At 39.7% G+C, this 26,248-nt stretch overlaps 1 protein-coding gene across 8 annotated transcripts in view; it reads left to right on the top strand.

The window, feature by feature from the left end:
- NFIA (nuclear factor I A) overlaps window positions 1-26,248 on the top strand; it is a 368,402-nt gene that overhangs the window by 254,565 nt on the left and 87,589 nt on the right. For all 8 annotated transcript variants that reach the window (XM_055305118.1, XM_055305120.1, XM_055305119.1 and 5 more), the window contains 2 exons: window positions 3,946-4,063; window positions 10,215-10,342. In XM_055305118.1, coding sequence (XP_055161093.1) covers window positions 3,946-4,063; window positions 10,215-10,342 — 246 coding nt within the window. The remainder of the gene's footprint in view (window positions 1-3,945; window positions 4,064-10,214; window positions 10,343-26,248) is intronic.

The following is a 26,248-nucleotide window of genomic DNA, read 5'->3' on the forward strand; positions in this document are numbered from 1 at the left end:
AAACCTTCTTGGTTGCTGCCTCTTTAAATCCTACCATCCTTCAAACCTTAGCTTAAGTGCCCAGCTCTTCCTGGAATCAAACATTTGTCTGATCCCACAAGCCAATATGATTTCTCGTTCCTTTGAATTTTCCTAACACAGCCTTTGTATTTCTCTCGTGAGACTTAACACATTCAGCATTGAATTAGATATTCAAGTATTATCTACTCTAGTAAACTTTGTGAGACAGAGATGCTGTGTACCTTTTTATCATCTGACATTTAAGGCAAATACTGGATATGAAAGACAAGATACTGTGATCAGAAAAGCAACAAGTTTGGAGGTGAGACACCTTTGAATTTTAATCCTGGCCCTCCCTCTTTTGTGCCTTTCTGTGGTCCACAGCAAGCCAGTTAACCTCATTTTGGGGCTTCTTAGTTTTTCTCATCACAAAGAGGTACTTTCCTAAAGAGGTGGTTTTGAGGATGAAGTTAGGTATAAAAAAATAAAAAGCTCCATAGGTATTCAGGAGAGCCTGCTTCCTTAGATAGCCCACCTTCCTTAGATACCTCTCTAAGCCTCTTCCTGTTCTCCAGATAGAGGCACCAAGAGTACCCAACTCATCGCAGGGACCCTTGTCAGTGACCCCCTCCCCAAAGGCAGGAGGCTTTCTCTTTAACTGTCATATTATCACTGAATCAGATTCCATTCCCATTGACTGACCTTCAGATGATGCATAAAGACACACAGTACTGGGGGATGTTTCCTTACAAGACTTTTTCAAAGAATGTGGAGTTTGCATCAGGGCTTTATTAGGATTGTTTAACCCAGGTTGTGAAACCTGTTCTCATTTCAGAAATTTAATGATGTTATAAAATTGAGGATACACAGAAGCAGTTTGTCAAGACCTGAAGTTAGGCACTGTAACTCCAATAGGCACTTTGAGAAAATATCACAACACTGCCAGTCCAGCTGATAAGCGTTTGCTAGATTACAAACACACCGTGCTGAGTGCTTCACAGGAAGTAAATATATGGGCAAGTGAAGGAACATTTCTGTGGGTTGTTTATTTTTTTAATCTCTCTCTCTCAGAGGTGTGCACACTATATTTACCCTGTATTTTCCTTTCTTCACCTATTCTGGCTTCTTTGACATTTTAATAAGATAATCAAGGCAGAAGACATTTTTCCATGGTCCAACATGGTAAATAGAATGTAACGCATAAGCGCAGCTGGGCAGAGGGCCTCCAACTTCTTTCAGTCCGCTAGGCCATTCACTCACACCTGGCTTTACCTTTCCTTCTGAGTAATGATGTGGGAGCTCTGAGGCTCGTGTGTTTTTGCCGGTGCTCAGCTACTGGGCTGAGGCCTGAACCCCATCTCAAAACTTAGAAAGAGAATCTAAATACAGAGCCTTGACACCGATTAGCTTCATCCCTCTTCTTTGCTTAACGGGAGGTGTGAATCTTTAAGCTACATGAAGGCACAAACATTAATACGTACCTGTTATATGTTAGGCTGCTGAGAGGGGATGAGGGGTGATGTATTGAAATAACATCCTCCCTACCCCCCTAGCCTGTTTAATCCATAAAATAATATGAAATAAAGGGGAAACTATGCAAATAAATTTAGTATAAAAAGCAAATTAGGGAATGACTACAAAGTCATTCATTGGAACTCTACTTATATGTATCGTCAAGCTCCATCATTTGTTTTTGAACCAAAGGCCCTTCCTCTATTACGCCTGTCATTAAAAGATTGGTTTGAATTTCAGAAAGTATATGTGAATTTCAGAGCTTTCCACTTCTCAGCAGTGACCGTTTTTATATAATGACAGTTACGATTAAGGTTTAGCCATTGCTAGTGATCAAACAACTAAGTTTTATCCTTAGATATTACTCTATCCCTTCGTACCTTTCCTTGATTCCAGATTTTTATTATGGTACCACAATTTACCCAGTTTCCCAAGCAATAATCCTGGAAATCATCCCATACTCTTCCTTTTCCATTATCACTGCACTCAACAAGTCAGCACATTTTCCTGATTCTATCTCCTAAATCACTTACATGAGGCTCCTTGTCTTCATCCCTTGAGTTTAGACCCATCCCCACCTTACTTTTTTCTAAATGTCTTCACTGGCCTCTGTGGTTTTACTAATGATATTCTTCAACTGCGACCCTCTGTCCCCCATGCCTACCTTCATGACAGGATGATGTTTCTAGGTTATAAAGGCAAGTTTGGTGACACATTCTTATGCTTTGCTGGTTCTCCTTTGACTAGCAATCAATCCCATTTGACCAATGCTTACTGACTGCCTCTTGGTGTCAGGGATTATAGTAGATGCTGGCAGTATAACCCCAATGGCCCCCAATGAGTACAGAGTGATAAGCTCTTTAATAGCTTACAAACTTGGGAATTTTCTGGACTCAAAGTCACGTTCCTTAAAGAAATTCATGTTCCTAAAGACCTTTTGTAACCTGACCTTAACCCTCCTCTGATTTCCCCATGTACTATATATACTTCATCACACAGAGTTGTCAAAAATCCAGTATTCGTTTTATATTCTCTCACCTCTGTAAATTCTGTCCCCCCTACCAAGCATGCCATCATCCCTCTCAGTTGGGCAATTCCTACTTGTCCTTTTAACATTTTCCCAGACATCATGTTTTCTGAGGTCCTTTTTACTCCCGGAACCTCTCATTCCCCAGCTGAGTTAGATACCCACTTCTATGTGGCCATATCAATTTAGGAATTAAGGACTTAATACACTGTATTGAAAATAACCTGCCAACTTTCCCTCTAGAGCTGTCCCAGGGTAGCAAACATGTCTTCCATCTAAGCACAGTTCTAAGCAGTGATCATTTGTTGAAAGAATGAAAAGTCCCTGGTTCATGATATTCCCAATTATCCTTTCTTCTTATGGATATTAGTGTCTATTTATATATCCACTTACATGGGCTTACTTCCTGAAACCAGCTCCTTAAATACAGTAATTTATGAATCTGTTGCTCCTGCTTTTGCATAATCTTTCAAAAGAAGAGGTTATTTCCACTAATACAGTTGCACCACTAACTTTACGCAGTCATTTCATAAAATTGATGTTATTTGTTCATTCAAAAATATCTATGAAGCTACTACCATAAATGAGGTATCTGGAGGCAACAGGCTTTAAAACATACAGGGAATCACATCTCACTCCATAGTCAGCTCCAAAAATCACGCATTCAAAATTATCTTTAACAATCTCTTAAGTCAGATATCAGAAAATTCTATGTAAGTTTTTATTCTCTTTTATGAGCCATACGGTGTCTGTGTGGTTGCTAGTCTCTGTCATCACAGTGTGGAAGCAGAGACAATATGTAAATAAGTGGGTGTGGCCATGTTCCAGTAAAACTTTATTTAGAAGAACACACAGTTCAGGAACCCTGGTTTGAGGACCCTGCCTCAAAATAGAAGGTGAGACAAATAAAGTGAAGGTATATATGTAGATGCTGAGCCAGTTCAGAGTAAGGAGAAATGGCACATTTCTTGTCACCAGAAATTAGGAATGGGGAGCCTGGAAAGATGAATTTGCAGTTCAGAATTAATTCCAAAATACCGATGAATGAGAGCTAGCAGGACCAGACAAAGCTAGGAAGGCCCTAGAAAATGTTCTGGTTGGTCATTCAAGAAAAGCTTCAGAGCAGAATGTGGAGGTATTTTTGTTAAAAGCACCCAGGAATGTTGCAACCGTGGTGACAGTTTGCCATTACAAGAAGAGAAAGGACAAAAAGTACATTATAAAACTAAGTCTTTTCTGGTGTAGACAGTTTTTGTGGTCAACATTCTTTGGAGGTCAGAGTTCATTACCGATTATTTCAGATAAGCTTACTGTATAAATGCAGAAATAGAATGTGTTACATGCAACACTGATATGTACTCTTCATTGATCTTTTATTCACAGAACATAACTATTTTTTTTTCTAGCACCAATAGCTGCAGGAACTGGCCCAAATTTTTCTCTCTCAGATTTGGAAAGTTCTTCATACTACAGCATGAGTCCGGGAGCAATGAGGAGGTCTTTACCCAGCACATCCTCTACCAGGTAATTTGATGGGTGGTTCTCCACAGTTCCACACCTTGATTTTGACTCTGAGCCTAGAGGCCCTTGCAATGTGTGTTTGCTGGTGGAAGATACTAGGGAAGTATGTTCAGCCCCAACAGATTTTCAGTCTTATTGGAAAGAGAAAGCAAAATGTACATGCTACAGAAATAAATATATAAGTGTGTCAGTGAAAAACAGTGAGCTAAATTGTATGGCACAGGCTAAAAATAGTTAAAGATTTATCCGAAAAGATTGACTTGAGTTCAACTGTAAATGTTGGTTTAGAGTGAGCAAGATTGGAAGAAAAAGGAATGGTGTCTGGGTGGGGTGAAGACATGAGTAAAGCATAGAGAAAGGATGAATGATAAACACAGCATGTTCTCAGGAGATTAAGGACAGCACTTGACTAAGGAAAAGGGCGTGTGTTTTGGCTTGTTTGGCAAAACGTTGACACTGGCGATACCAGTTCTAGTCCCAGTGCCTGCAGCAGACATTACAGCTCAGTCCCAGTGCTTTTCCCCCACAGGATCTAAAACTCCAGGCTACTGGAGTTGCCCTGCGACATGAAACCCATTTGATATCTAGGTGTGAAGTTACAAAAGTGAATGCAGTCCTGTGACAGGGCGGGGCTGGCTCATAAACTCCGTTGTACCAGGAGACCTTTAAAAAAGTAAAGCTGGAAGAGCACAACCAGATAACAATTCCAGGGTTCTTGATCCCCTTGAGGTCACAAAGCCCAAATCAAAATGAAGCATTTTGCAAGATCCTGTTGTCTCTAGATAACCGGTACCAGAAGGAAAGGGATTAGGCATTAAACCCACAGTATTCTTTTACAAATTGGCTTTAGCACTGGACTGTGACAACAAAGAAAAGAATGGTGCAGAACGATCTTTAATGTTTGTGTACTTTGCAGAAAAACGTTTCACAAAGGTATAGTCTTTAAAGCAAGCACTGGAATTTTATGATTTAAAACAATGGCCAAATTATAGAAATTTTCCCTTGATAGAGACTCTTTCTTACCTTGACTTTATATATTTTAACCAGCATTACTCTAAAAAGAAAAAGAATCAGCTTAGTCATTACTAATACCTTGAAGACAGTTAAAGAACCAGTCATTCCCTAAATATGACCACCAGCCACATCCTCCCTCATCTTTCATGTTGTTTAAGTATTCCCTTTAGTTTATTGTAGTATCAGATCCTCGGGAAAAAAAAAATTTCTAAAATCCAAAGTACATTTATAATGAAAGAATGAGATTGTGAACACATTCAGGTGTTCATACATTTTGAGGATTTTGAATGTTTGCTCATGGGGGGACATTGTGTGTGACTGCACTCTGTCAACACGAAAAAGCTTTGCAAATACTTGTGGGTAGTGATTAATTTACAAGTTGATGGGATGTTTGTTTTTCATATGTGTGCTGTGCATGTACCATGGACATCCCAAACGGTGCTCCTCATCCTCCTCACCTCCCCCCAGACCCCTGTCCTTTTGACTTCTCCAGCTGTTTTGTTGCCTTTTCTTGTGATTCTCTGATTGGAAACCTGGTTTTTAATGCCATTTCAAAGGCTACTGTCATTTTCATATTCTGCAAATAACCAACCCTGATAAGGAGCTAATTATAAACAGCAGCAGTAGTTAATAACTTGGTAATATGTTTGTTTTACTCTCATTAGGCTCTCCTAGGATGATTTTTTTAAAATTATTCTCTAAATATATAGACTCAGCAGAATTATCTGTGTACAGGTTAGAAAATATGCCCAGAAGAATACCCCAGATTTACATATAGAAAAGTTCATCAACCAATCAATATTTGCTCATGCTGTGCCAATATTAATCGGTCACCTGCTCTGTAGCAGACACTGTATTAGATGCTTTACATACCTGATATGATTTAATATTCACAGTACTTTTACAATATAGATAGTGTTGCCATTTAACAGCAGATCAACCCAGAGCCCAGAGAAGTTAAGTAACTTGCTCAAGGTCACAGATGTAGTAAATGGTAGAACGTACATTCAAATTCAGGTGTGCTGGAACTTCAAAAACATGATATTTTCACGTTCTCTTAGGAACGGGGCTTACTCTTTCAGTAAGGAACAATAGAACATGAAGCCCCCCCAAAAAGAATATCTAGTATCCTTATTTTTCCTGGATACTTAGTGCTTGCTACCTTGAATTACTGTTACCATCTTTGAGATCTGTACAGATCCTGCCTCCCCATCTGGGCTGTAAGTCCTGTAGACGTAGACCCCGTAGACATAGATGTAGACGTAGACAACAGTGTGTGTAACTCCTCCAATTTGGTGACAAACATTTCTTAACAAGGATATCATCCAAGGCACTGTGTATATAAGTCAAGTAATAGGAGCTATACGGTCTATTGGTAGAGACTGACAAATAAATGGAAAATTTTCAGTCAGAGTACTCTGACCGCTCAGGAAGAAGTCATTTTACAGATTTGTGGGTACAAGGTAAGGCTTGTATGCTTTGCATAGAGTGAGAATTAAATATTCAGAATGAAGGTAATAGTTTGACCTTAATTTCAGGTAGAACTGCTAGGAACACAACAAATTACACACGCAGGAAGAGATAGTGCATCACTCCTCAAAAGGATTTTATCTTCTCTCTTAGGTAGAGATCTTACTGGTACTTTCCTTTTTTCCTCCAGTGTTTCTGGTGGAACTGAATAAATATCTTAGAAAGTCAAGGGCAAGAACCAAAATCAATGACTGATTCATTTCTAAGTTAAAAAAACAAAAAAAGATAAAGGAGATTGATAGGCATTAACTTTAGTTCTGTACCCCTTTGTGGTAAACATCTCCAAAAATCACAGAAGGGGTTGTGTAAAAATTGGGATAAGAAATACTTTTCTGTCCCAAAGAACTTCATCAAGAAAAACCAACTGTCAAGTTTGTGAGGTCAGTAAACTTTGTCTTGGAAGCCTTCCATGTGTCCATCCTGGCACTTCTAACTTTCTTCACTCCTGGATCTTTTTCTCCTCTCTACCCTCCAGACATTTTTCCTGTATCAACCTCAGGAAAGTCTTTGCTTTCAAACTAAGGTTTGAAAAACTATAGATTTTCACTTTTAGGATTAGCAACTATATGGGGTATTTGCATTTTAGTAAAGGACACCAAGAAAATTTAAAAAAAAAAATAAAAACTCAGAAAAATATTAATGAAAGAACAATGATCAGTGGAGTTGGCCTTTTGCGTTTGATCTCAATGAATCATGACACTTGGGCAAATGCCTGTTGTAAGTACTCAAATGGCTGTTTCTAAGTCAATAGCCCAATTCAACAGTTTTTGAGCATCTGCTGTTAGCCAAAAAAAAAAAAAAAAAAAGAAAAGAAAAGAAAAAAAGAAAAGAAACGGGCCTTTCCCTACAGACAGATCTTACAGTCCCATCAGAACATATAGGTCTTGCCTTTTTATTTGCCAGGAAACATAGAGAAATATTTGTTTTGTTTTTAACATGTGCCTTACCAACTTCCAAAATGATTTCAGGTGGCTTTCAGGTTTTAGATACAGCAAGAACTATTAAATATAGAAACAGAGGGCAGAAACCATAAAGAAGAATAGGAGAGTGTGTTGTATCAGGAGCCTGAAACCAAGAGTTGCACCTAATGTTTAATCCTGAGGCTCCTGGTTGCCAAGGCAAGAAAGGGAAGCAGTAGGCTATAGAATCTGCATTTTCTGATAAAAGGAAAGAAGAGAAATTCATGCAGAGAGACCATATTTTTTCTGGTTTTATGTATAGAAGGAATTTTTTGTGTACATCTTTCCATAAAAAAATTTCTGTTCAATATAGTTTCACATAAATTACAGAAGAGTTCTTCAAGTGGCTATTTTTCATTGAACTTCAAGGAAAGCCAAGCAAAGAACATAAAATAAGCTATTAAAGGTTTTCTTTTGGGGACCAAGCTAGCATGCTGCAGATATGTTGCTTTCCTGTGGTCTGTCTTTAACGAGGACAGAATTTAAAGGCAAAGAATATGGAGGGAGATACCAACTTTATTAATTAGAATTTCTTGCCTTAAATAGGGTCCTCAACATTTTCTTACTCGGTTTGCAGCCATTGCCTCTTAACTGTCTTGCTGCCTCTTGGTTCCATCTCCTTCTTTCTCCTTTGCTTTTCCAAAACCATCATCTGCACAATTACCAGAGTGGCCTTTCCAAAGTCGACTCTGATGTCACTCCCTGCTTAGTCTTTTTCAGGAGTCTTCTTTGCTTATAGGATGAAATCTGGATATGTAACATTTTCTGTAAACTCCACCCCCTTCTTTCACTTCGACTTCAGCCACGCCAGACACCGGGCAATTCTCTGCACGTGTCACACCTTCCTCTGTATGATGTTGCTTCTGCCAGATAGGCACCTTCCTCCTGGGAGTGATGTTGGGAATATCTGATGACCTGTGTGGATGCTGCTCTGCCACAGTGCTCAGGCAAAGTCCTGGAATGCCCCAGATACACCGGATGTTAACCCTTTAGTTTTTGGATGATGAGGGTGTCCTGGGACAAAGCTAGTGAAACTTTCAGGGCTTGATATCATGATACTTCATGAACTGAGAAAGAAGTATTTCAATATTTTGAAATAATAATTGCTGCCTGAGTGGTGCATCAGCTGAATACCGGCCTGTGCGTGCCCTTTCCTTTCTTATACTGTCCCCTCAACGCTCACTCATACAGCTCAGGAACTACCTCCTTCAGGAAGCTTTACCCAACCTCCCAGCATATCATTGTTTTCTTATTTCATCAGGAAATCTGTGTCCTATATGTGCTTTCATCATAATACTTATATTTCTCTTTTGCACAATTATATTTGCCTCTGCATCTGTGTCCACTAGACCATGAACTCCACGGAGACAAGGGGCCATGCCTGATGCATCTTGATATCCCAGCATTTAGCATGGCACCCAGCATGTAGGAGGGACACAGCACATGTTTGATAAATGAAAACATATTAAAAATTCTGTACCCTGACATGGGAGGAAGAGATTTCCCAGTGGGCACTCCCACTAGGTATGAAATCTATTCATTCTGGTAGTGTATTAGTGACATAATCAATTAAGACAATTAGGACATATTAGCAACATGGCATTTTGCTGCCTTCTCATTTCTGAAGCCTCAACTTGGGAGAAAAATTCAGTTCTTCAACTGGAGGAAACAGGATACAGGCTAGAAATTTCTCAACCATACCTCTCCAAAAATAAAAAATCCAGAACTTCATTTTGATAGCCTCTGTGTAGGCATAGAAAGAGGAGAGGCAGGGCACCTGGATGGCTCAGTTGGTTGAGCATCTGCCTTGGGCTCAGGTCATGATCCCCAGGTCCTAGAATGGGAGTCCCACATCAGGCTCCCCACAGGGAGCATCCTTCTCCCTCTGCCTATGTCTCTGCTTCTCTCTGCATCTCTCATGAATAAATAAATAAAATCTTAAAAAAAAAAAAGAGAAAGGGCACAAAAAAGATCAGGTCATGCTTTTCTCTATGTCCTTTCTTCTCAGAGGGAAATGTACTCCTTCCCCCTATTTTTTTATCTCTCTGGGCCATTGTATTTTCTCTAGCATCTGCCTCAGAAACTGGATTATGTAGCTGTGCAGCAAATATTTTTAAAATGAACAGATCCAAGTGGAAGATAAGAAAACAGTGGGTGTGGGGGGGAAGCATCCAAGCTCTTCTTGAAAAGCTATCCAAGTTCATAGCAATCTGAGCTATGAACCCCTGATTTTTATCCTTCCTGGGGTGCCAGAGGGATAGACTGATGTCTAGGGACATCACTGAAGTCTAGGCCCTAGGCGCCGCCTGAGGAGACACGAAACGCAGTCTTCCTACAGACGCTTGCTGCAGGTGGAGGCAGAAGTAGGAGCCTGCCACCAGTTCCTCAAAGGAGAAGGGAACAGGATGTGGCGGCAGCAGCCACTTCAGGGATGATAAAAATCAAACCCAGACACTTGGAACAACACAGACCCAAGACTTTGTTCCACATCCAGTGACTCACTCAACTGAACCAGAGCCTAAAACAGAGTCCTAGAACTCCACCGAGTTGCCCAGTTGCTTCCTCCTTTGGCTTGCTTTCAGCCAGAGGTGCAATCTCCAAGAGAGGTGGTTTGGATGGCCTTTAAGCGTGTACCCGTTGTGTTATTTCAGCTCCACAAAGCGCCTCAAGTCTGTGGAGGATGAAATGGACAGTCCTGGTGAAGAGCCATTTTACACGGGCCAAGGGCGCTCCCCAGGAAGCGGCAGCCAGTCTAGCGGATGGCATGAAGTGGAGCCAGGTAAGCGGGGCGGGCGCTGGGCACGGGGCTGGTGCACGCAGTCAGAGAGGCCCGTGGGGGCCGGGCCAGGTGTAGACAGAGGAAGCGGGCCCAAGGCAGTCGACTCGGGCAGCGCCAGTGCTTTGGTGTCCAGGTGCAGACCGGCTGAAAGAACGGTGTCTGGTTTTTGGCTCTCACATATTTTTGCCTACCCTACAGTCCCATGTTCATTTGCCCCTGCTTTTGTTTTTAATCCTGAGTGCCTTTGGGGATTGGCTTTTTGAATGATCTTTTAGCAATCTTAAATAAAAATCTGTCAGCATTTTCAACTGGATGGATAATGCTAGGAAGGAGACGAGGGTCCCTGGGCCACAGCTTATGCTTGGATTTTTATAAAATGAGGAGGTGTCAAATTTTTATTTTTTATTTTTTTTGCTGTTACTTATCATCATGATGGTTTTTCTATTTCAATGGAACGGCTGGGACACCTGGGTGGCTCAGTGGTTGAGTGTCTGCCTTTGGCTCAGGGAGTGATCCCGGGGTCCTGGGATGGGAGTCCCGCATTGAGCTCCCTACAGGGAGCTTCCTTCTCCCTCTGCCTGTTCTCTGCTGCTCTCTGTGTGTCTCTCATGAATAAATAAATAAAATCTTTGAATGAATGAATGGAACAGCTATCCATCTCTAGTGAACTAAGGTAATGATGATTGTGACCTTCCAGGATAGTCTAGTCTTGGCTCTGGAGTCTTGAGAGGAATGTGAGAAATTTGGCTAGCAGGAGCTTTTTGGAACCTTTCTCAGTGTCCAACCTCCACGTGGGCAAGGGAAAATCTCCCTTATCTTCCTCAATCTGCAAAATCAGATGGAAAGAGAGGGTAGAGTGTGGGCATTGGACTAGAAAGGCAGAGTATAATCCTGGCTCTTTGCTGCTGCTGGCTATGGGATTATGGGCAAGTGACCCAACCTCTCTGAGCATGTTATAATCTGTCAATACTAATAGCTGTTTCAATGCTCTTGAGAGTTAAATAAGGTAACATACATAACCCCTCTAAGAATTACACCTACCTAGCACAGAGTAAATTTGAAACAAAATGTTTTCTGATTATTCTCCCCCACCTAGGCCTCAGAGTGATTCCTTGCAAGAACAGACAAGCACCAAGGAGATTTCTGAACTATCCCTTTTGTCTTCAGATCTTAACTCCTTTCTCTCCTCCCTGACATAGCAAAAAACAATCCCCAGAGGGAATGGCATGAGAGAGATTGGGGGGTCATGGAACTGTGGGGTATCCTGACTGTGGTGGTGGGAATAGGAATCTGTACATGTGTTAACATTCATAGAAATGTATACTTCCTTCCCCCAGCAGTTTTATTGTATGATAATTAAAAACAAAACAAGACAGAACAAAACCTCAGGCAAACTGGCTGAGTCCTTTATCTTGCTCCCTTTACTGAAATGCAGAAGTTTCACTTCTACTTACTTCTACTTAATCCTCTCACTCACCCATTCATCTATCTTCATCGGGAACTTTCTGCCTGGTTCTGGAAACTGAAGGGTGAATGGGAAGGCTCTGGCTTTTGCTTTCAAAGAATTCACAGTTGGGGGTAGGACACAGATGCATAAGGAGATCATTACATGGTGATAGGGGAAGTGCAGGGATGGGGAGATTAGCCTCCATCTTCTCATTATTTCTAATTATTACCAACACAGCATTCAGGGTGTGGGGAATCTTCTATAAAGGTCATACACATCTGCTTCACACCACACTTAGCTGGTGCCAGTTTACGGAAAGTGGCTAAGAAAGCCAGTCCTAAATGCAAATGAAAATGCTGACTACCCATTGCTGCTAACGGCATCATCATCAGCAAGACCTCAGGATAGTGCCAATGAAAAGTTTATGTGCTATTAAAAAATTAAAAGATGGACAACTTCTTTGAAACCTTTTCAAAAGGCTAATTAGAGTTCTAGCCAGTTCTAGCCCTGCTTCAGTGAAAATCAGGATCAAAATATATAGGATTCAGGCAGCCTGGGTGGCTCAGCGGCTTAGCGCCGCCTTCAGCCCAGGGCCTGATCCTGAGACCTGGGATCAAGTCCCACATCGGGCTCCCTGCATGGAGCCTGCTTCTCCCTCTGCCTGTGTCTCTCATGAATAAATAAATAAAATCTTTAAATATATATATATAGGTTTCGTACATGGTGCTTGAATGTTGTACTAATGCGGTTTTATACACATTGAAACTGCTTTACTGCATTGATGTACACGACCCCCCCACCCAAGACTCTTCTCTGGGTCCTTAAGTAGATTTGGAGGGGGGGGGGAGGGCATATTGGGGGCAGAGAGGGGCAGGTCCAATGCACAGGATACTTTGACCTCGTGACTTTTTTTCAAAGTAATTCTATTCATGTTTGCCCCTTATGATTCAAACAATCATAAATTTTAGCATCTGAATGCCTAGATCCTTTGCAGTCATTAAATAATGAAAGTTTAATAGCCGAATTCTTTTTGGGTAATGATATTATATATCTAGCATAAAAGAGAAATTTCCCCACAATTCTACTGTATTCTTGGATTCATTCTCCATCGTCTATCCCTATTTCATTACAGAAAAATGCAGCTTCATGGTATATGTGTTGGGGAATGGGTGAGGACAGTGGGTAAATTTACATTTGGCCATATTCAGCACAGAAAGTCATCATTGAAACAGGGCCTGAGGGGACATTAAAACTCAACCAAAGGATGTTGTACATGTTCGTGGTGACTTTGGTGTCATTAACTCACACCAGCCATTTTAAATGGATAATTTATGCTGCCAGATGGTCCTTTTTGGGGATTTTCCATCTAGCCCAATCCCCTTTTTGGCACAGAGAACACCCTTATGTTGTTGCCTCACTGATCGGGGCCTGCATAGCTTTTCCCCAGGGGTACAGTTCATTGAGTAGGAGGCTTTTAGTGGTTCACTCATGTAAATTACCTTCAGAACATGTTGGGAGTTATATATATCTGAATGCACCAGCAGCCTCTTGGTTGCCTACATTGGGGATAATTCTCTCAAACAAATACTAAAAGATACTTTGTTTATGCCTCAGATGTGACACAGGAAGCAAGGCCTGTACTTACTCCTCACTCAGAGAGCTTTGCATCTGTTTACCTGCCCTCAAATGCTTTTTCAGGACTCCCAGCCAAAAGAGGGCCGAAGGTTGCCAGAAGAGACAAATTTCCTTGAGCAACAGGAAGGCTTTGGAAAGTAAAACAAACCAGACATGCAGTAAATTACATGGGCTCTTTCAAATGTCTTTTGTAGTATCCTGTTCCCCATTAGTTTATCTCAGCACTTTTAGTGCACAGCTCTTATTATCTGGGAAGAAGGGCATAGGAGATGAAAGATGATGTTAGTTTAAGAACATCAGACAACCTCAAGCTGACTTTTGCTTCTCTTACAATGCTGCATTTGTTCCCTCCACTTAGTTTCATTTCCCAGTTATCTAAAAAGTGGGTTAGATTCGAAGCTTTGAAGCTAATCATGCACTGATGAAATGAGTCCTATGAAATTCTATCAAGCAAAAACTCACATACCATCGACTCTTATTTATCTGTACAAATGAAAAATTACAGAGAAACTGATAATGCAAATAAATAGGAAGGAACCCAAGAGGCGCCTACATTGGATCAGACACTGTGCTGCACGGTGCTTTCATATACATGGTGAAAATTATAGTTACGATTGTTTGATTACCTTCTGTATACCAGTTTTTTTAATTACCCTAAATTATGCAAGACAGAATGACCTTGGCTCTGTAGAAATGAAAACAGAATTATAAAAGGTTAAGTGACTTGTCTCCGGCCACACAGATAGTAAACCTCTGAATCCAGGATCCAAACTTTAACCTAAATCTGAGTTCAGAAGCTAAGTTTTATCTTCCGTGCTCAGTAACCTCTTTTACAAGAACACTTATGCTATAAAAGTATAATAATAAAAAACAAAAAAGTAACTCAACAGAAGGAACTGGAAAAATCCCCCACTTTCCTTATGCCAAACCTTTGTCATTTAACCGAAGCCAGAGAAAGAGTGTGGGCTATTTAATGTACATAGGACACAATATATGAGCAAATAGTATTAACTGTTAACAAAGTAAAATATCATTTTTTCCCATAAAATCAAATCCTCTTCAGCATTCAGGTCTTTGTTTAAATAATATCTCATCAGAGACGTTCCCGATAATCTAAATAGTTGCTCTTTTTCTTGCATCATTCTATAATTCATAACCCTGCTTTCCTTTCTTTATACCACTATCTACTGCTGTTGTCTGTGTTGTCTCTGGAGAGTGGACGGACATTCCATGAGCAGTGGGACTTAGTCTTTCTTTTCACTGCTGTATCACCAGCGTCCATAACAGCATCTGGCACTTAATAGGTGCTCAGTAAATATTGATTGATTGAATGAGTGGAGCCTAACAAAGCAGGGAATTTGGTGTGTTTTCAATAAATCTAAAAACAGAATTTGCCACCAATAATCCTCCTAGAATTGATGTTTGCTATATTCTCAATCCGTCAACTGTTATTTAGCCAAATCCAATTATTAACAAATAGTAATCAAAATAATCGCTCAGCCTCAACCATGGGTCCCATTGACAAGTAATGGTGTGCCAACCTTTATTTCAAGTATCCCTTGCCTTAAAGGGTATTCCTTTGAGTGAATCAAACCTTTTTTAAAGAGAATTATTTTCTCTTTAAGATAATTCAATATTACAAGCTCTATATCAAGAACCACAATTTTGAGTTTTTGTAGAATATTTAATATAACCACCCTGATTTATGTCTAAAGTGTTTCAGATTTCCCTATCAGATTTTCTCTTCTACAAGTGCAAGGAACATCCATATGAGACACTATCAGCTCTCTATCATAGGAGTTATAACCTTGCTACTTGAAGTGTGGTTGGAGGACTGGCAATATGGCATCGCCTCAGAACTTATTAAAAATGCAGGATTTCAGGAGGCACCTGGGTGGCTCAGTCAGTTGAGCTTTAACACTTGATTTCTGCTCAGGTCATGATCTTGGGATCATGAGATGGAGCCCTGCATCAGGCTCCTCACTCAGTACAGAGTCTGCTTATCCCTCTCCCTCTGCTGCTGTCTCTGTCTGTCTCTCTCTCAAATAAATAAAATAAAATAAAATCAGAATTTCAGGTCCCACCCAGACCAACTGAATATTAACAGTTAGTGATGTTTATCTGGGTGATATTTATACATGTTAGGGATTAAAAAGCACTGATCTAGCCCTTCCCTTGGCTCTCACCACTCAATCTTTGTCTGGAGGCAAAGTAAGTATCATGGGATACTCTCCAACCTACCTCCCTACTTTAAATAAGAATGCCTTTAACATTTTTTTCTGGATAGGTAAAAACCTAACTTATTTTAAAACATCAGAGAGGGTAGTACACTCATGCAGTGACTCATGCAGTGTTTAGATACCTCACTGCATGAAAGAACATTCTCCATATCTTTCTCTCTGTCTCTGTCTCTCTCTCTCATCTTTCTCTACTTTAAGTGCATGAAGAATGGCCAATCAGTATAATTCAAGTCAAACCAAGTCATGGAATCTTTATTAAGCGCTGACTGAGTGCAGTATGGAGTACGTACAGAGATGACCCCATCAAGTCCCTGTCTTCGAGGACAAATCAGATTTCTTCAGTTGTCAGTCACTATCCGTATGATGAGAACTGTTGTTTCTGGCCCATCTCTGTCACAGGGTTGCCACAATCAAATGAGGTAATGAACTTGAACTTCCCTTCCAAGTGCCAGAATCCCTTTTTAAAGTTAATGTTCTCTAATCATGTGAAGTATCATTAGGATTATATTCAGCAAATGGTAGTTGAAAGCAGGCAGGTTTAAATGCCTTAGAAGGAAAAGAAGAGTTGTTCAGTTTGGCTGGAGAATAGAGGACACTTCCCCCAAAAGGCAGCCATGGAACTAGGTTTCAGCTGGAACCCAGATGAGAAACAGTCACCAACTTGAAAGTGAGACTTGATATTCCTCAGCCTTTTAATCATTAGTATATATAAATTTAAGTGTTCTTCCTGTATCTTTCTTCCTGAGTTGAAAGGCAGCTTTGTGGTTGTCCTGTGAGCCTTCTCAGGTTCTGTGTCCCCAAAAGTGACTCATTTAAGGGTCCAGTGCACTTCATAGATTACCGAGTAGCACCACTTACTGCATTTGAGACCACAGCTGCCTCAAGCACGTACGTTTTCGTGAAGTTCCAGAAGAGGTGAAGATCATTTTTTATTGTGAAAAAGCATGAAATTGTAGGACTTTTGAGTGAAGTTTAGTACTGTGCTTGAAAACAGGAGTAAGAGACTCCTGAATTTCTCTCCTGTAGAAAAATGGTCAGAAATAGCATACTTTCAATTATACCATGATTGTCAAACCTTACTAACAGACACCATTACGTTTGCCAAGACATCAGAAGTTCTAAACAGTTCAGTGAAAAGTTTTTAAAGTCAAACTTGATAAATAGTAAGTTTAGTTCTAGCTATCCTTTTAAAAACTTTCAGCAATAAAGTTCTTCTGGAGATAAACTTCTTCCCAAAGGCTAAGTAGTCTTCATTTTTGAAGGTCAGAATGCAGTAACATGCTGTCTGTTCTTCATGATCGTTAGGTAAAGAAATACATTTTTTAATGGCATTTGTAGAAGAATATCTTTGTAAACATCTGGTCAGCCACTAACCTGGGACCTGTTAGACCCAGAGTTCAGTGTCATAGTGACTGGGAGCATGGTTGGATTTTGCAGGCTTCTGTTCATTCACTGTCATGTTAAATACTGCATGTTAGGTTCACTTGGGTTCCCAACTCTGCTGGTCCTAATTTGACTGCCAGCCGCCATTCATCAATTGTAAGAATGGGCCAAGTTTACCAACTTAAACATGTAGCTGAGACACATAGGAGGAGGCCCATTATCGATGCCAATAAAAAGGCAGCAGACTGGTAACAAAAGTACATTGATCACAGACACTGCTGCAATAGCATATATTAAGGACAATGATTAAATCTCCCACCGTCTCCCGTTTTAATAGGAATAGTCACTGTTACAGAACACTGCCATAGGATCAATGTCTTGGCTTTTCTTCTGCATTTATGGAGCAGTGGGAAAGCATCATTCTGTGGCAACGTTCTCTTCCATTATCCCTTTAATATTGGCACCTGCTCATTAGAGACTGGTACACCAGGGAGCATGGGTATGATAGCAAGGGGGCTGTTCTTTAGTGACCCTCCTCTATCAGAGAAATTTCATCCAAACAAGGTTTTATGACAGGAAAGCTATATTCCACAATGAGCACTCTAACCATCTTTCCCACAAATGTCCTTACTTTATTTATCAAAGCTGGGTTGTTGTTTTTTTTAAGGCCAAATTAAGGCCTGAAATAACCTATTGTAATTGGAGTCCAAAAGGTTACCTATAAAAAGAAAAATAACTCTTCTCACATAACTATACCATATAAGAGAAAACATGGGCAAAAAAATATACTGTTCTGTTCTTGAAGCCTATATAGTACCCGGCACAGGGTATCCATTCGATCAATATATGTTGAATAAATAAATGAATAATAAGATGGAGACCACACATGTCTGATCTCACCCTGCGAGTAGGGCAAAGCGCTCAGGAAGCTGAGCGCTGCATACATTTGTTGTGTGAATGAGTGCGGCTCCTCTTGCATCAGAACCCAGATGCACAGTCTCGTGAATACAGAAGCTCCCAGGAAAACAGATGCTGCATCTCAGCTGGGCTCTTCTGAGTAAATGAATTATCCAAATCTCCAAATTTTTAATTTCATGTTTGAAACTGAGGCTGTGTAAATATTCCAGAAAGAAGGAAGGAAGAGATGTAGCATCTACCTTGGATCTGGATGTGCAGTCTTCTGCCCTGCCTCATTCCCATCTCCATTTTCCCCACAACCCTGGTGGCCTCGGTTAGCAAAGTGCTGGCTCATCCTGTGGCCCTATTTAGCATGTTGGAAGGAGGAACTGCAAGGCACATTTCATTCCAGCCACAGCAATCTTCACAGGCTCACTGAGGAGGGAGGAAATAAGAATGAAATAGAACATATTTCTGAAGAGAAAAAAGTGCAAATTAAGAATCAAAACTCTACGATTCTTGCATTTTGCCATGAACCCAACCTGCCTGGGGGTTCCAGCAAACTACTTCTCTGATTTTTCATTTCCTTATATGTGAACACTGGGGACAATAAAGCAGCCCACCCTGTATGATTTATAGCTTTGAAATGATCAAATAGAAGTTAATAAAAGTAGGAGCTACCATTTATTAAGCACCAGCTGTGTGCAAGGTACTGTGAATGGCACCAGACATAGAGTACTTTTAGCATATGTAAAGTATACTTCATAAACCATACAGCTTTATATGAATACTATTTATCTTTTTGTTTTAGTGAATACTTTGAAAACGCTGAAGTGCTATGAGTTTAAGGTACAAGCATACCTCATTTTATTGTGCTTTGCTTTATTGCATTTTTTTTTAGATACTCTGTCTTTTACAAAGGTTTGTTGCAACTCTGCATTGAGCAAGTTTCTCGGCATCATTTTTCCAACAGCCTTTGCTCACTTCTTGTCTGTGTCATATTTTGGTAATTTTTGCAACATTGAAAGCTTTTTCATCATTATTGGATTGGATATGGTGAGCTGTGATCAATGGTTATAAGTGGCAGGAAGCTTAGATGGTGGTTAGCATAGTAATATTTTTAAATTAAGGCATATACATTATTTTTAGACATAATTTTTTAGACAATGCACTATAGTACTCTTAGTGGACTATAGTCTAGAATAAACATAACTTTTATATGCACTGGGGAGCCAAAAAATTCATTTGCCTTGCTTTTTTTGCAATATTTGCTGTATCATGGTGGTCTGGAACCAAACCTGCATCATGTCCGAGGTATGCCTGTACATGAAATTAAATAGAAAATATATTGTACGTGTCTGTGTCTACTGTATGCCAAGCACTGTGCTGCTGATAGAGGGAAAGATGAATAAGTAAACCAAGACGGACCTTGCCCTCAAAGTGTTTACAACCAGCAAAAGAAGGAGGGCTAAGTGCTTAACCAAGTACCCAGTGGCTGCAATACAGGTCTGAGTACGCTAAGATTCATGCAGGTTAGGAGTTGCTTCATTGGCTTGGACCACAGTCCTCCACTGTAACTGCTTGAAAACGCTAGTGCTTCAACCATTCCATTATTAAAGGAGTATCAATAAATACTAGTCCCAGGACGCCGGGGTGGCTCAGCAGTTTAGCGCCTGCCTTCAGCCCAGGGCGTGATCCTGGAGTCCCGGGATCGAGTCCCACATCGGGCTCCCTGCATGGAGCCTGCTTCTCTCTCTGCCTGGGTCTCTGTCTCTCTCTGTGTCTCTCATGAATAAATAAACAAAATCTTAAAAAAAAAAAAAAGACTAGTCCCTATTTCCTTCCCTTTGTAATACCTGCCTTTCTTTTATCTCTAAAAAGCATGTGAAAAACCAGTATACTAGAAAACTCTCAGGAAGTGTGCAAGGCAATGCCATCTGACTCCAGCAAAAGATTTCTGTATCCATGGATTCAAATCTGCCTTCCTGACACAGAGTTTTCTGATTTTTGAGTAATGAAATTGGGTAGAATCTAAGCAAATGCTTACTTAGAGGAAACACAGTTATTCTGAATTGACACTAAATTCACTGAAGGGAAAAATAACCAGAAAGTATAGTTGGAAGAGAAGAAACGAAAGGGATAGGTAGATAGGCAGGCAGATCAGACTTACCTAAGAGTTTGCTATACTGGTTTTCCTGCATCTCATAAATGTTATTATATCTAGCATTATTAAATATTTGTAGAACTCAAACAGAAGGTAGTTTTTTAACCTCTAATATAAAAAAAAAAATTCTTTAGTGTTCTTGCTTCCTTTGTTCTATGAAACACAATGTAGGTGTTTCATAGACACAGATAATACCACAATTTAATTAACAATGAAAGATAAATTGACCTATGTTCTATCATTGGAATGCTGATGAAATTTTAAGAGTTTGTAAGTAACAATTAATGTTTATTGAGCACCTACTATGGGCCAGACATTGTTCTAAGAGAGGGAGAGAAAGAGATTTAATTTGTAAAAAAAAAAATTATACAGGTAAATCATAAATCTGTTGTCTGACTTCCTTCTCTCTCTCCTACATTTTTCTATTTTTCCCACATATTGGTTATTCTAGTTAAATGCTAAACAAATACAACACCATTGGTCTATATAAGCATAAAGTTTACTTTTTTTTTTTTTGGCCATCAATGTCTTCAATAAAGTAGATTTTTAATGCTCCAGAATAGGGGCTTTTTATATGGGGAATATGAGAGAAAGGAAGAAAGAAGCCTTCCTGCCCATGCAGACCTCAAGAGTCAGTAGCTTTGCTGCCGTGCTGTGTGGCAGCTTCTGATGCGGTTGTGCACACATCCCAATCACTTTCCTGCTTGGCAGAGGATTACAATAATGCCTATTTATCCAACTCTATCCATCCAAGGATTTCAAATACATCATAAACTCATCAATTAATCAAAGATGTGGCACCCATTTCGAGATGATGGGTGAATTACATCCTACAGGATTACGAGAAATGCTCACATTGGCATAGTAAATCAGGGGCTGTTTCCTGATAGATTCCTGAACAATAGAAGTCCTAACACGGAGAGGGTTCTCTCCAGCACTGAGTCACAAAGTGTGTCTCTCAAATAGGGGAAAACGTCAGGAATTAAAAAGCCACTTTATGTCATAGCATCACTTAACCTTACAAAGAATTAAACTCCAATAAAAAAAATAAAAAAACTGGATCTGTTGAAATACAGTTGACTGGCTTGCCTCCCCAGGGTAAAGTAATACTGACCTCACGATTGAAAACCCCTCTGAAACTGCTGGATTTAAAACACTGGCCTCCTCCAGCTCTTGGTACTCTGGTCTGTTTGGAGTGAGGAGCTTTGTGTTGTGATCCAGTGCCGTGAGCCCACTGTGGAGGATGGGCTTTCCAGACAGCTGTGAATGTTCAGTACTCATCCAGAGGCTACCCCAGCTATTCTGGGGTTTTAATGTGGTCCACACCGCATTTATTGCCCTTCATTTTGAAGAAACGTGCCAATCTTTAGGGATTGTCTGTAATGACAGGTTGTTGAAGTTTTCATTGGCATTGTTGGAAATGCACTCAAGTCATTAGAAATTCAAGGAACGACAGCCCAATATCCATTTCTAATCTGAAGTGTCCTCTGTAATACCAGATTACTCTGCCTTTTTAGGTAATCCCAACCCAGAAATCGCTTCACGGTGATTCGCTTCCAAGATTACTGAATTCTAAGATATCACGATTACTTAACGACTCCATGCCAGTCCGAATTTGCCATCTGCCTTTCAGCCATTTCATGAACCCAACTGAAGTGAGGGTTTACCAAAATGGCTCCGCACCATCTCTTATGTTTTAACACTCTTTAGGGACTGATTTAAGCGGCTCTTCATGTTCTTATGTCAAAATACATATGTAAGGATTAAAAGTAGTATGGGTTGCATAAGAGTGCTTTTCAGGGCCAGTTATTCTTTGATATTTATCACTTCATAGTGGTGACACCTGCTTCTAATTTTAAGAGTTCTCTTTTTCAGTGGGTGATTTTTTTTTTCTTTTCAGAAAAGAAATCTTATCCTCAAAAGACTTAACTGGTGATTTTTCTCCTTTTGATGTGCTTGATATTTTTATGAGTTTGTCCATCAGCATTGAAGCCTTAACATGCCTTTAGTTTAAAAAAAAAAATCCTTATGACACATCATCATTATATTAGGTTACCTCAATTTATGTCCTAGCCACACATTTGGAGACTTTTCCAGAGATATAATTTGTTATAAATGTCATTATTTGCCACTTGGACTACATGATAGTTGTCTGAATTTGACTAAAGCCATAGGAATAAACTCTGCCTTGTGGGAGCAGTTCAGCAACTTACATTCAGTATGTGTATTTGGTTGTTTTTTTACAACCAGGGACACGATTGATGACAACTGTCATTTGAGATTGGTGAGTGGAAGGAAAAAAAAGAGAGGACCCGAGTTTTGTCTATTTAGACACATATGAAAATAATCCTTTGGTTTGAGGGTAGCCAGCCCACTTGTAGAACCCAATGTGGTTTGCTTTTCAGATTTTATCTTGTGTAAGGACCTTTTCCTAATAGATGCTGGATGAAGTTAATTATATGAGTAGAAGAAGCTGCAAAAGATGGTATATTGCTAGCAACCCATTCTGATTGGCCTGTGGGGAGTTGTCTGTATAAAATTGGATCCTTGTGTTGGGTTCCAAAAAAAAAGGTGTGAATATGAAGGAGAAGTGCTAAATCATGACTCCAGAGAAAATGTCGGCCACGAGCAGTTTTTAGTTTAAGTGAAAACCAAACTTTAGGATTTGGACAAATAAGACAAGGAGAAAAAAGCGTGAATCATTAACTCCCAACATAAAAAAGCATGACAGTGATCAAGTTTCCACCAACCCTAAGTAAGAGACTCAGTGAAGACTGAGTGAATGGAACTAACTTGTTGACTTAATTGATATGAAAAACTTTGCCAAGTATTTACCCTTAGTGTCATATAAGTAATTTTTAATAAAATATTTCCAAGATACGAAGACAGTTAAGAAAACAGCACGGTTTTTAATCATTGCACTCATAAGTAAATGGATCTATCATTACGTTGTCACAAAGAATGACAGTGAGCAGAAACATGCTGCTAATCCCTCTCAGATAAGTATTCAATGTAATTAGACAGACAACGTCTCTTGGGTTGAGTGTAGCATTAATCAGGAGAAGTGCAACTTTACACAGAGTTTTTTTTTTTTCTGATATGTCATTGTTAAAAAAAGAAACGACTTTGTCAGATATTGCTTCAGAAAATGATTTATGCGGCTGTGCACAGTTATTTCCCTTTGTAATCTTTATTTTGTGTTTTAATGGTGTTTAGTAACAGTGTGGTCCTTTTGCATCCACAGAGCTGCCTTTGAGGTTAGTGGTTCCTTTTTTCTTGCATAATGAACATAACATAAAGTGTTCTGAAGCTTTCAAATGACCTGTTGGCTCATCTATTGAAAGTGAAGGCTGAACTCTTTATTTTTTTAAGTATTTTATTTATTTATTCATGAGAGACACAGAGAGAGGCAGAGACACAGGCAGAGGGAGAAGCAGGCTCCCTATGGAGAGCCTGATGCGGGACTCGATCCTAGGACCCTGGGATCACGACCTGAGCCAAGGCAGACGCTCAACCACTGAGCCACCCAGGTGCCCCAAGGCAGAACTCTTGAAGAGAGAGGTTTTCCTTTTATAAAGAAAGGACTCGGAGTTTTCTGCATTAAATAATAACTCAAGAGAGAACCTCTTTTTGTGAAAAATTTCATGTTAAGATGATGGAATGTGTTGCCCCCTTGCAGCATCCATAGGCGCTGCCTTTAAACACACACACACACACACACACACACACACACACACACACCAAAACCCATTTCCTTTTGCTGTGTAGCGTTCAGCTTGTACTATGAACCACTGCATAGTTATAAAGTTGTATCATTTCTGCTCCTTGCACAGCTCTATCTTCCAACTTTCTTGGTGACTCTCAAAGGCCTTTGATGGCAAAGAATAGGGTTATCGAAGGATGGTGGGCAGATTTCACTAAGTAACAGGTGGAGGTCAAAGTAGTTTATTTGTGAGGATGAACACAGTACAGAGATGAAAAATCAAATGCTTGCCATAATAAGGTTTAGCAAGAAAATGCTGACTACACTAAGCTCAGATTCTAGCTGACAGAACCTTTTCTAGTGTTCATTACTTGATTTCACAGTTCAGGCAATTTGAAGAGGCCTAAAATTCTATTTCTCTTTTCCCCTATGAAATGTTCCAATCAGTTTCAAATTTTACCTTAAGTAAAGTGATGGGCATTGTGCTTGTGTCCAAGGAGTACTGGGATTAATAGATCCCCAGTGCAGGCATAGCTCAAACATGGAAGATCACAGACAACATTTTTAAAATTAAATTTTATCAGTAAGATCCTTAAACACCAAGCTTTCAATCATGTTCTGACAGAAATGAGCATATTTTGATAAACACTTAACTTCACATCATTGAAACTAGTATTCTAGGTAGAGAAAAGTATCTATAAAGGTGTTCACTAGGCTTGAGCCCCGATTATCCCCAGCCTGTTGGGAAGTTGGGAGGAGAGGGCTATTGGTTCCCCCCACCTATATATAATTTTGTATTTGTATAGTGTATATGTTTTACTCTGTGTCTTGCAAAAGAGCTACACATATAAAAGTAAGGTTTGCCTGCTGTATAACAGTAGGACCAAAAGGAAAAAATTATTTGGTGGCATATAGATCATAGAACTTCCTGCAATGGTGCAAATGTTCTCTTTCCTGTCCAGCATTTTAACAACTAGCCAAATATGGCTTTTGAGCACTTGAAATGTGGCTATGCTGAGCAACTGAATTTTTAAATTCATTTAATTTTAATTAATTTAAATTTAAGTAGCCACATGTGGCTAGTAGCTACCATATTGGATAGAGCAGATATGAACCAAACATATGTATGATTGAGTTTTTTACTTTTCAGCTGGGTATCTAGGCAGGATGAATAAAACATTATGCTATACTGTATTTTTTATGCAAAGGAAATTATTTGGTTTTCTCAGTAATTTCTTGTTTATTCTTAGTCCTCTGTGAATGTGTGTGAGTGCTATGTTGAGCCAAAATCAACCCTCCCCTGAACACATGGGAAGATGGGATAGTTAGAAAGAGGATGGGATGGGTAGGGAATCTCGAACTTGTTAAGTGGTAGGAGCATGAATTATAATGTTTTAAACTTTGGTCCTGACACTGAGGTGTCTGTATGTACCCTCAAAGGAGAGAAAATCCCCTAAAAAATCAGGAAACTTTAACATTGGTCCAAGAACCAGATCTTTGTATGACATTTTCCTCGTGTCTATTCTTTATTCTCTTGGGTTATAAATTTTCACTCACAAATGAACATTTGGAATACATTAGAGGACTCATCATTTCTTTTCTCCTGAATAATCCATATAATTTTTGCTCCATTCTCCCATTTTTAAAAATTAAAGAAATCACTTGTATGCAAGCCTCTTAAATTACCTGAACTTCTTTATGACGTGCTAATTCTTTTGGGGGCCCTTTCAGCTCATCTTAAATGGGTGCATATAGAATAAGAAGGATAAACCTCAGAAGCTATATTAACTTCCATTTTATTCTCCCTATCATAAAAATGATTTTAAGACATTTCTATTCACTGAAAAAGGTTAAAAGTCAAAATAGTCTGAATGTTTTACTTTTTTTTTTATTGTTGAGCGTGTTAACCATAATAAATTACGTTGGAATGAACCATAATGGATTTTATCATTAGGACACAAATCTAAGATGAGTGCAGGATCTTGAACTACCTCCTCATATCACACACACAGCATGTGTTTCTACCCAGAGGAATGGAATGGCCCTTTAAGTGTGGGATTAATCTGTGCAATCAGATCCTTTATTTAGCATCATGGTTGGTGATTCTTTCATCACAAGGTGCAGAGGAGACGGTCCTGGGAAGGTCCCCTTCTTGCCTATGTGCCAGCTGCCAGAGAGTGCTGCATTCTCTCTATTGGGAGGAGATGAGTCCAAGCATAAATTTGCTGGTGGTAGATGACTTGCAAAATATGGTATGGGTACGTCAATCAACTTTCATTCTGAGCTTGAGAAATGGGGCTGAAATGTATGTTGATACTGTTAGTGTGACAGATATGACTGGGGCGCCCATTGCCTACACTTAGACTTGGAGATGTAAGGGAATCTGAAGAACAGCTATAGTAGTGGTTAGCACACCATTTAGGCTATAGACACATCT

The sequence above is a fragment of the Nyctereutes procyonoides genome, unplaced genomic scaffold (assembly GCF_905146905.1).
Source record: "Nyctereutes procyonoides isolate TBG_1078 unplaced genomic scaffold, NYPRO_anot_genome, whole genome shotgun sequence".
In the NCBI taxonomy this organism is placed as follows: Eukaryota; Metazoa; Chordata; class Mammalia; order Carnivora; family Canidae; genus Nyctereutes; species Nyctereutes procyonoides.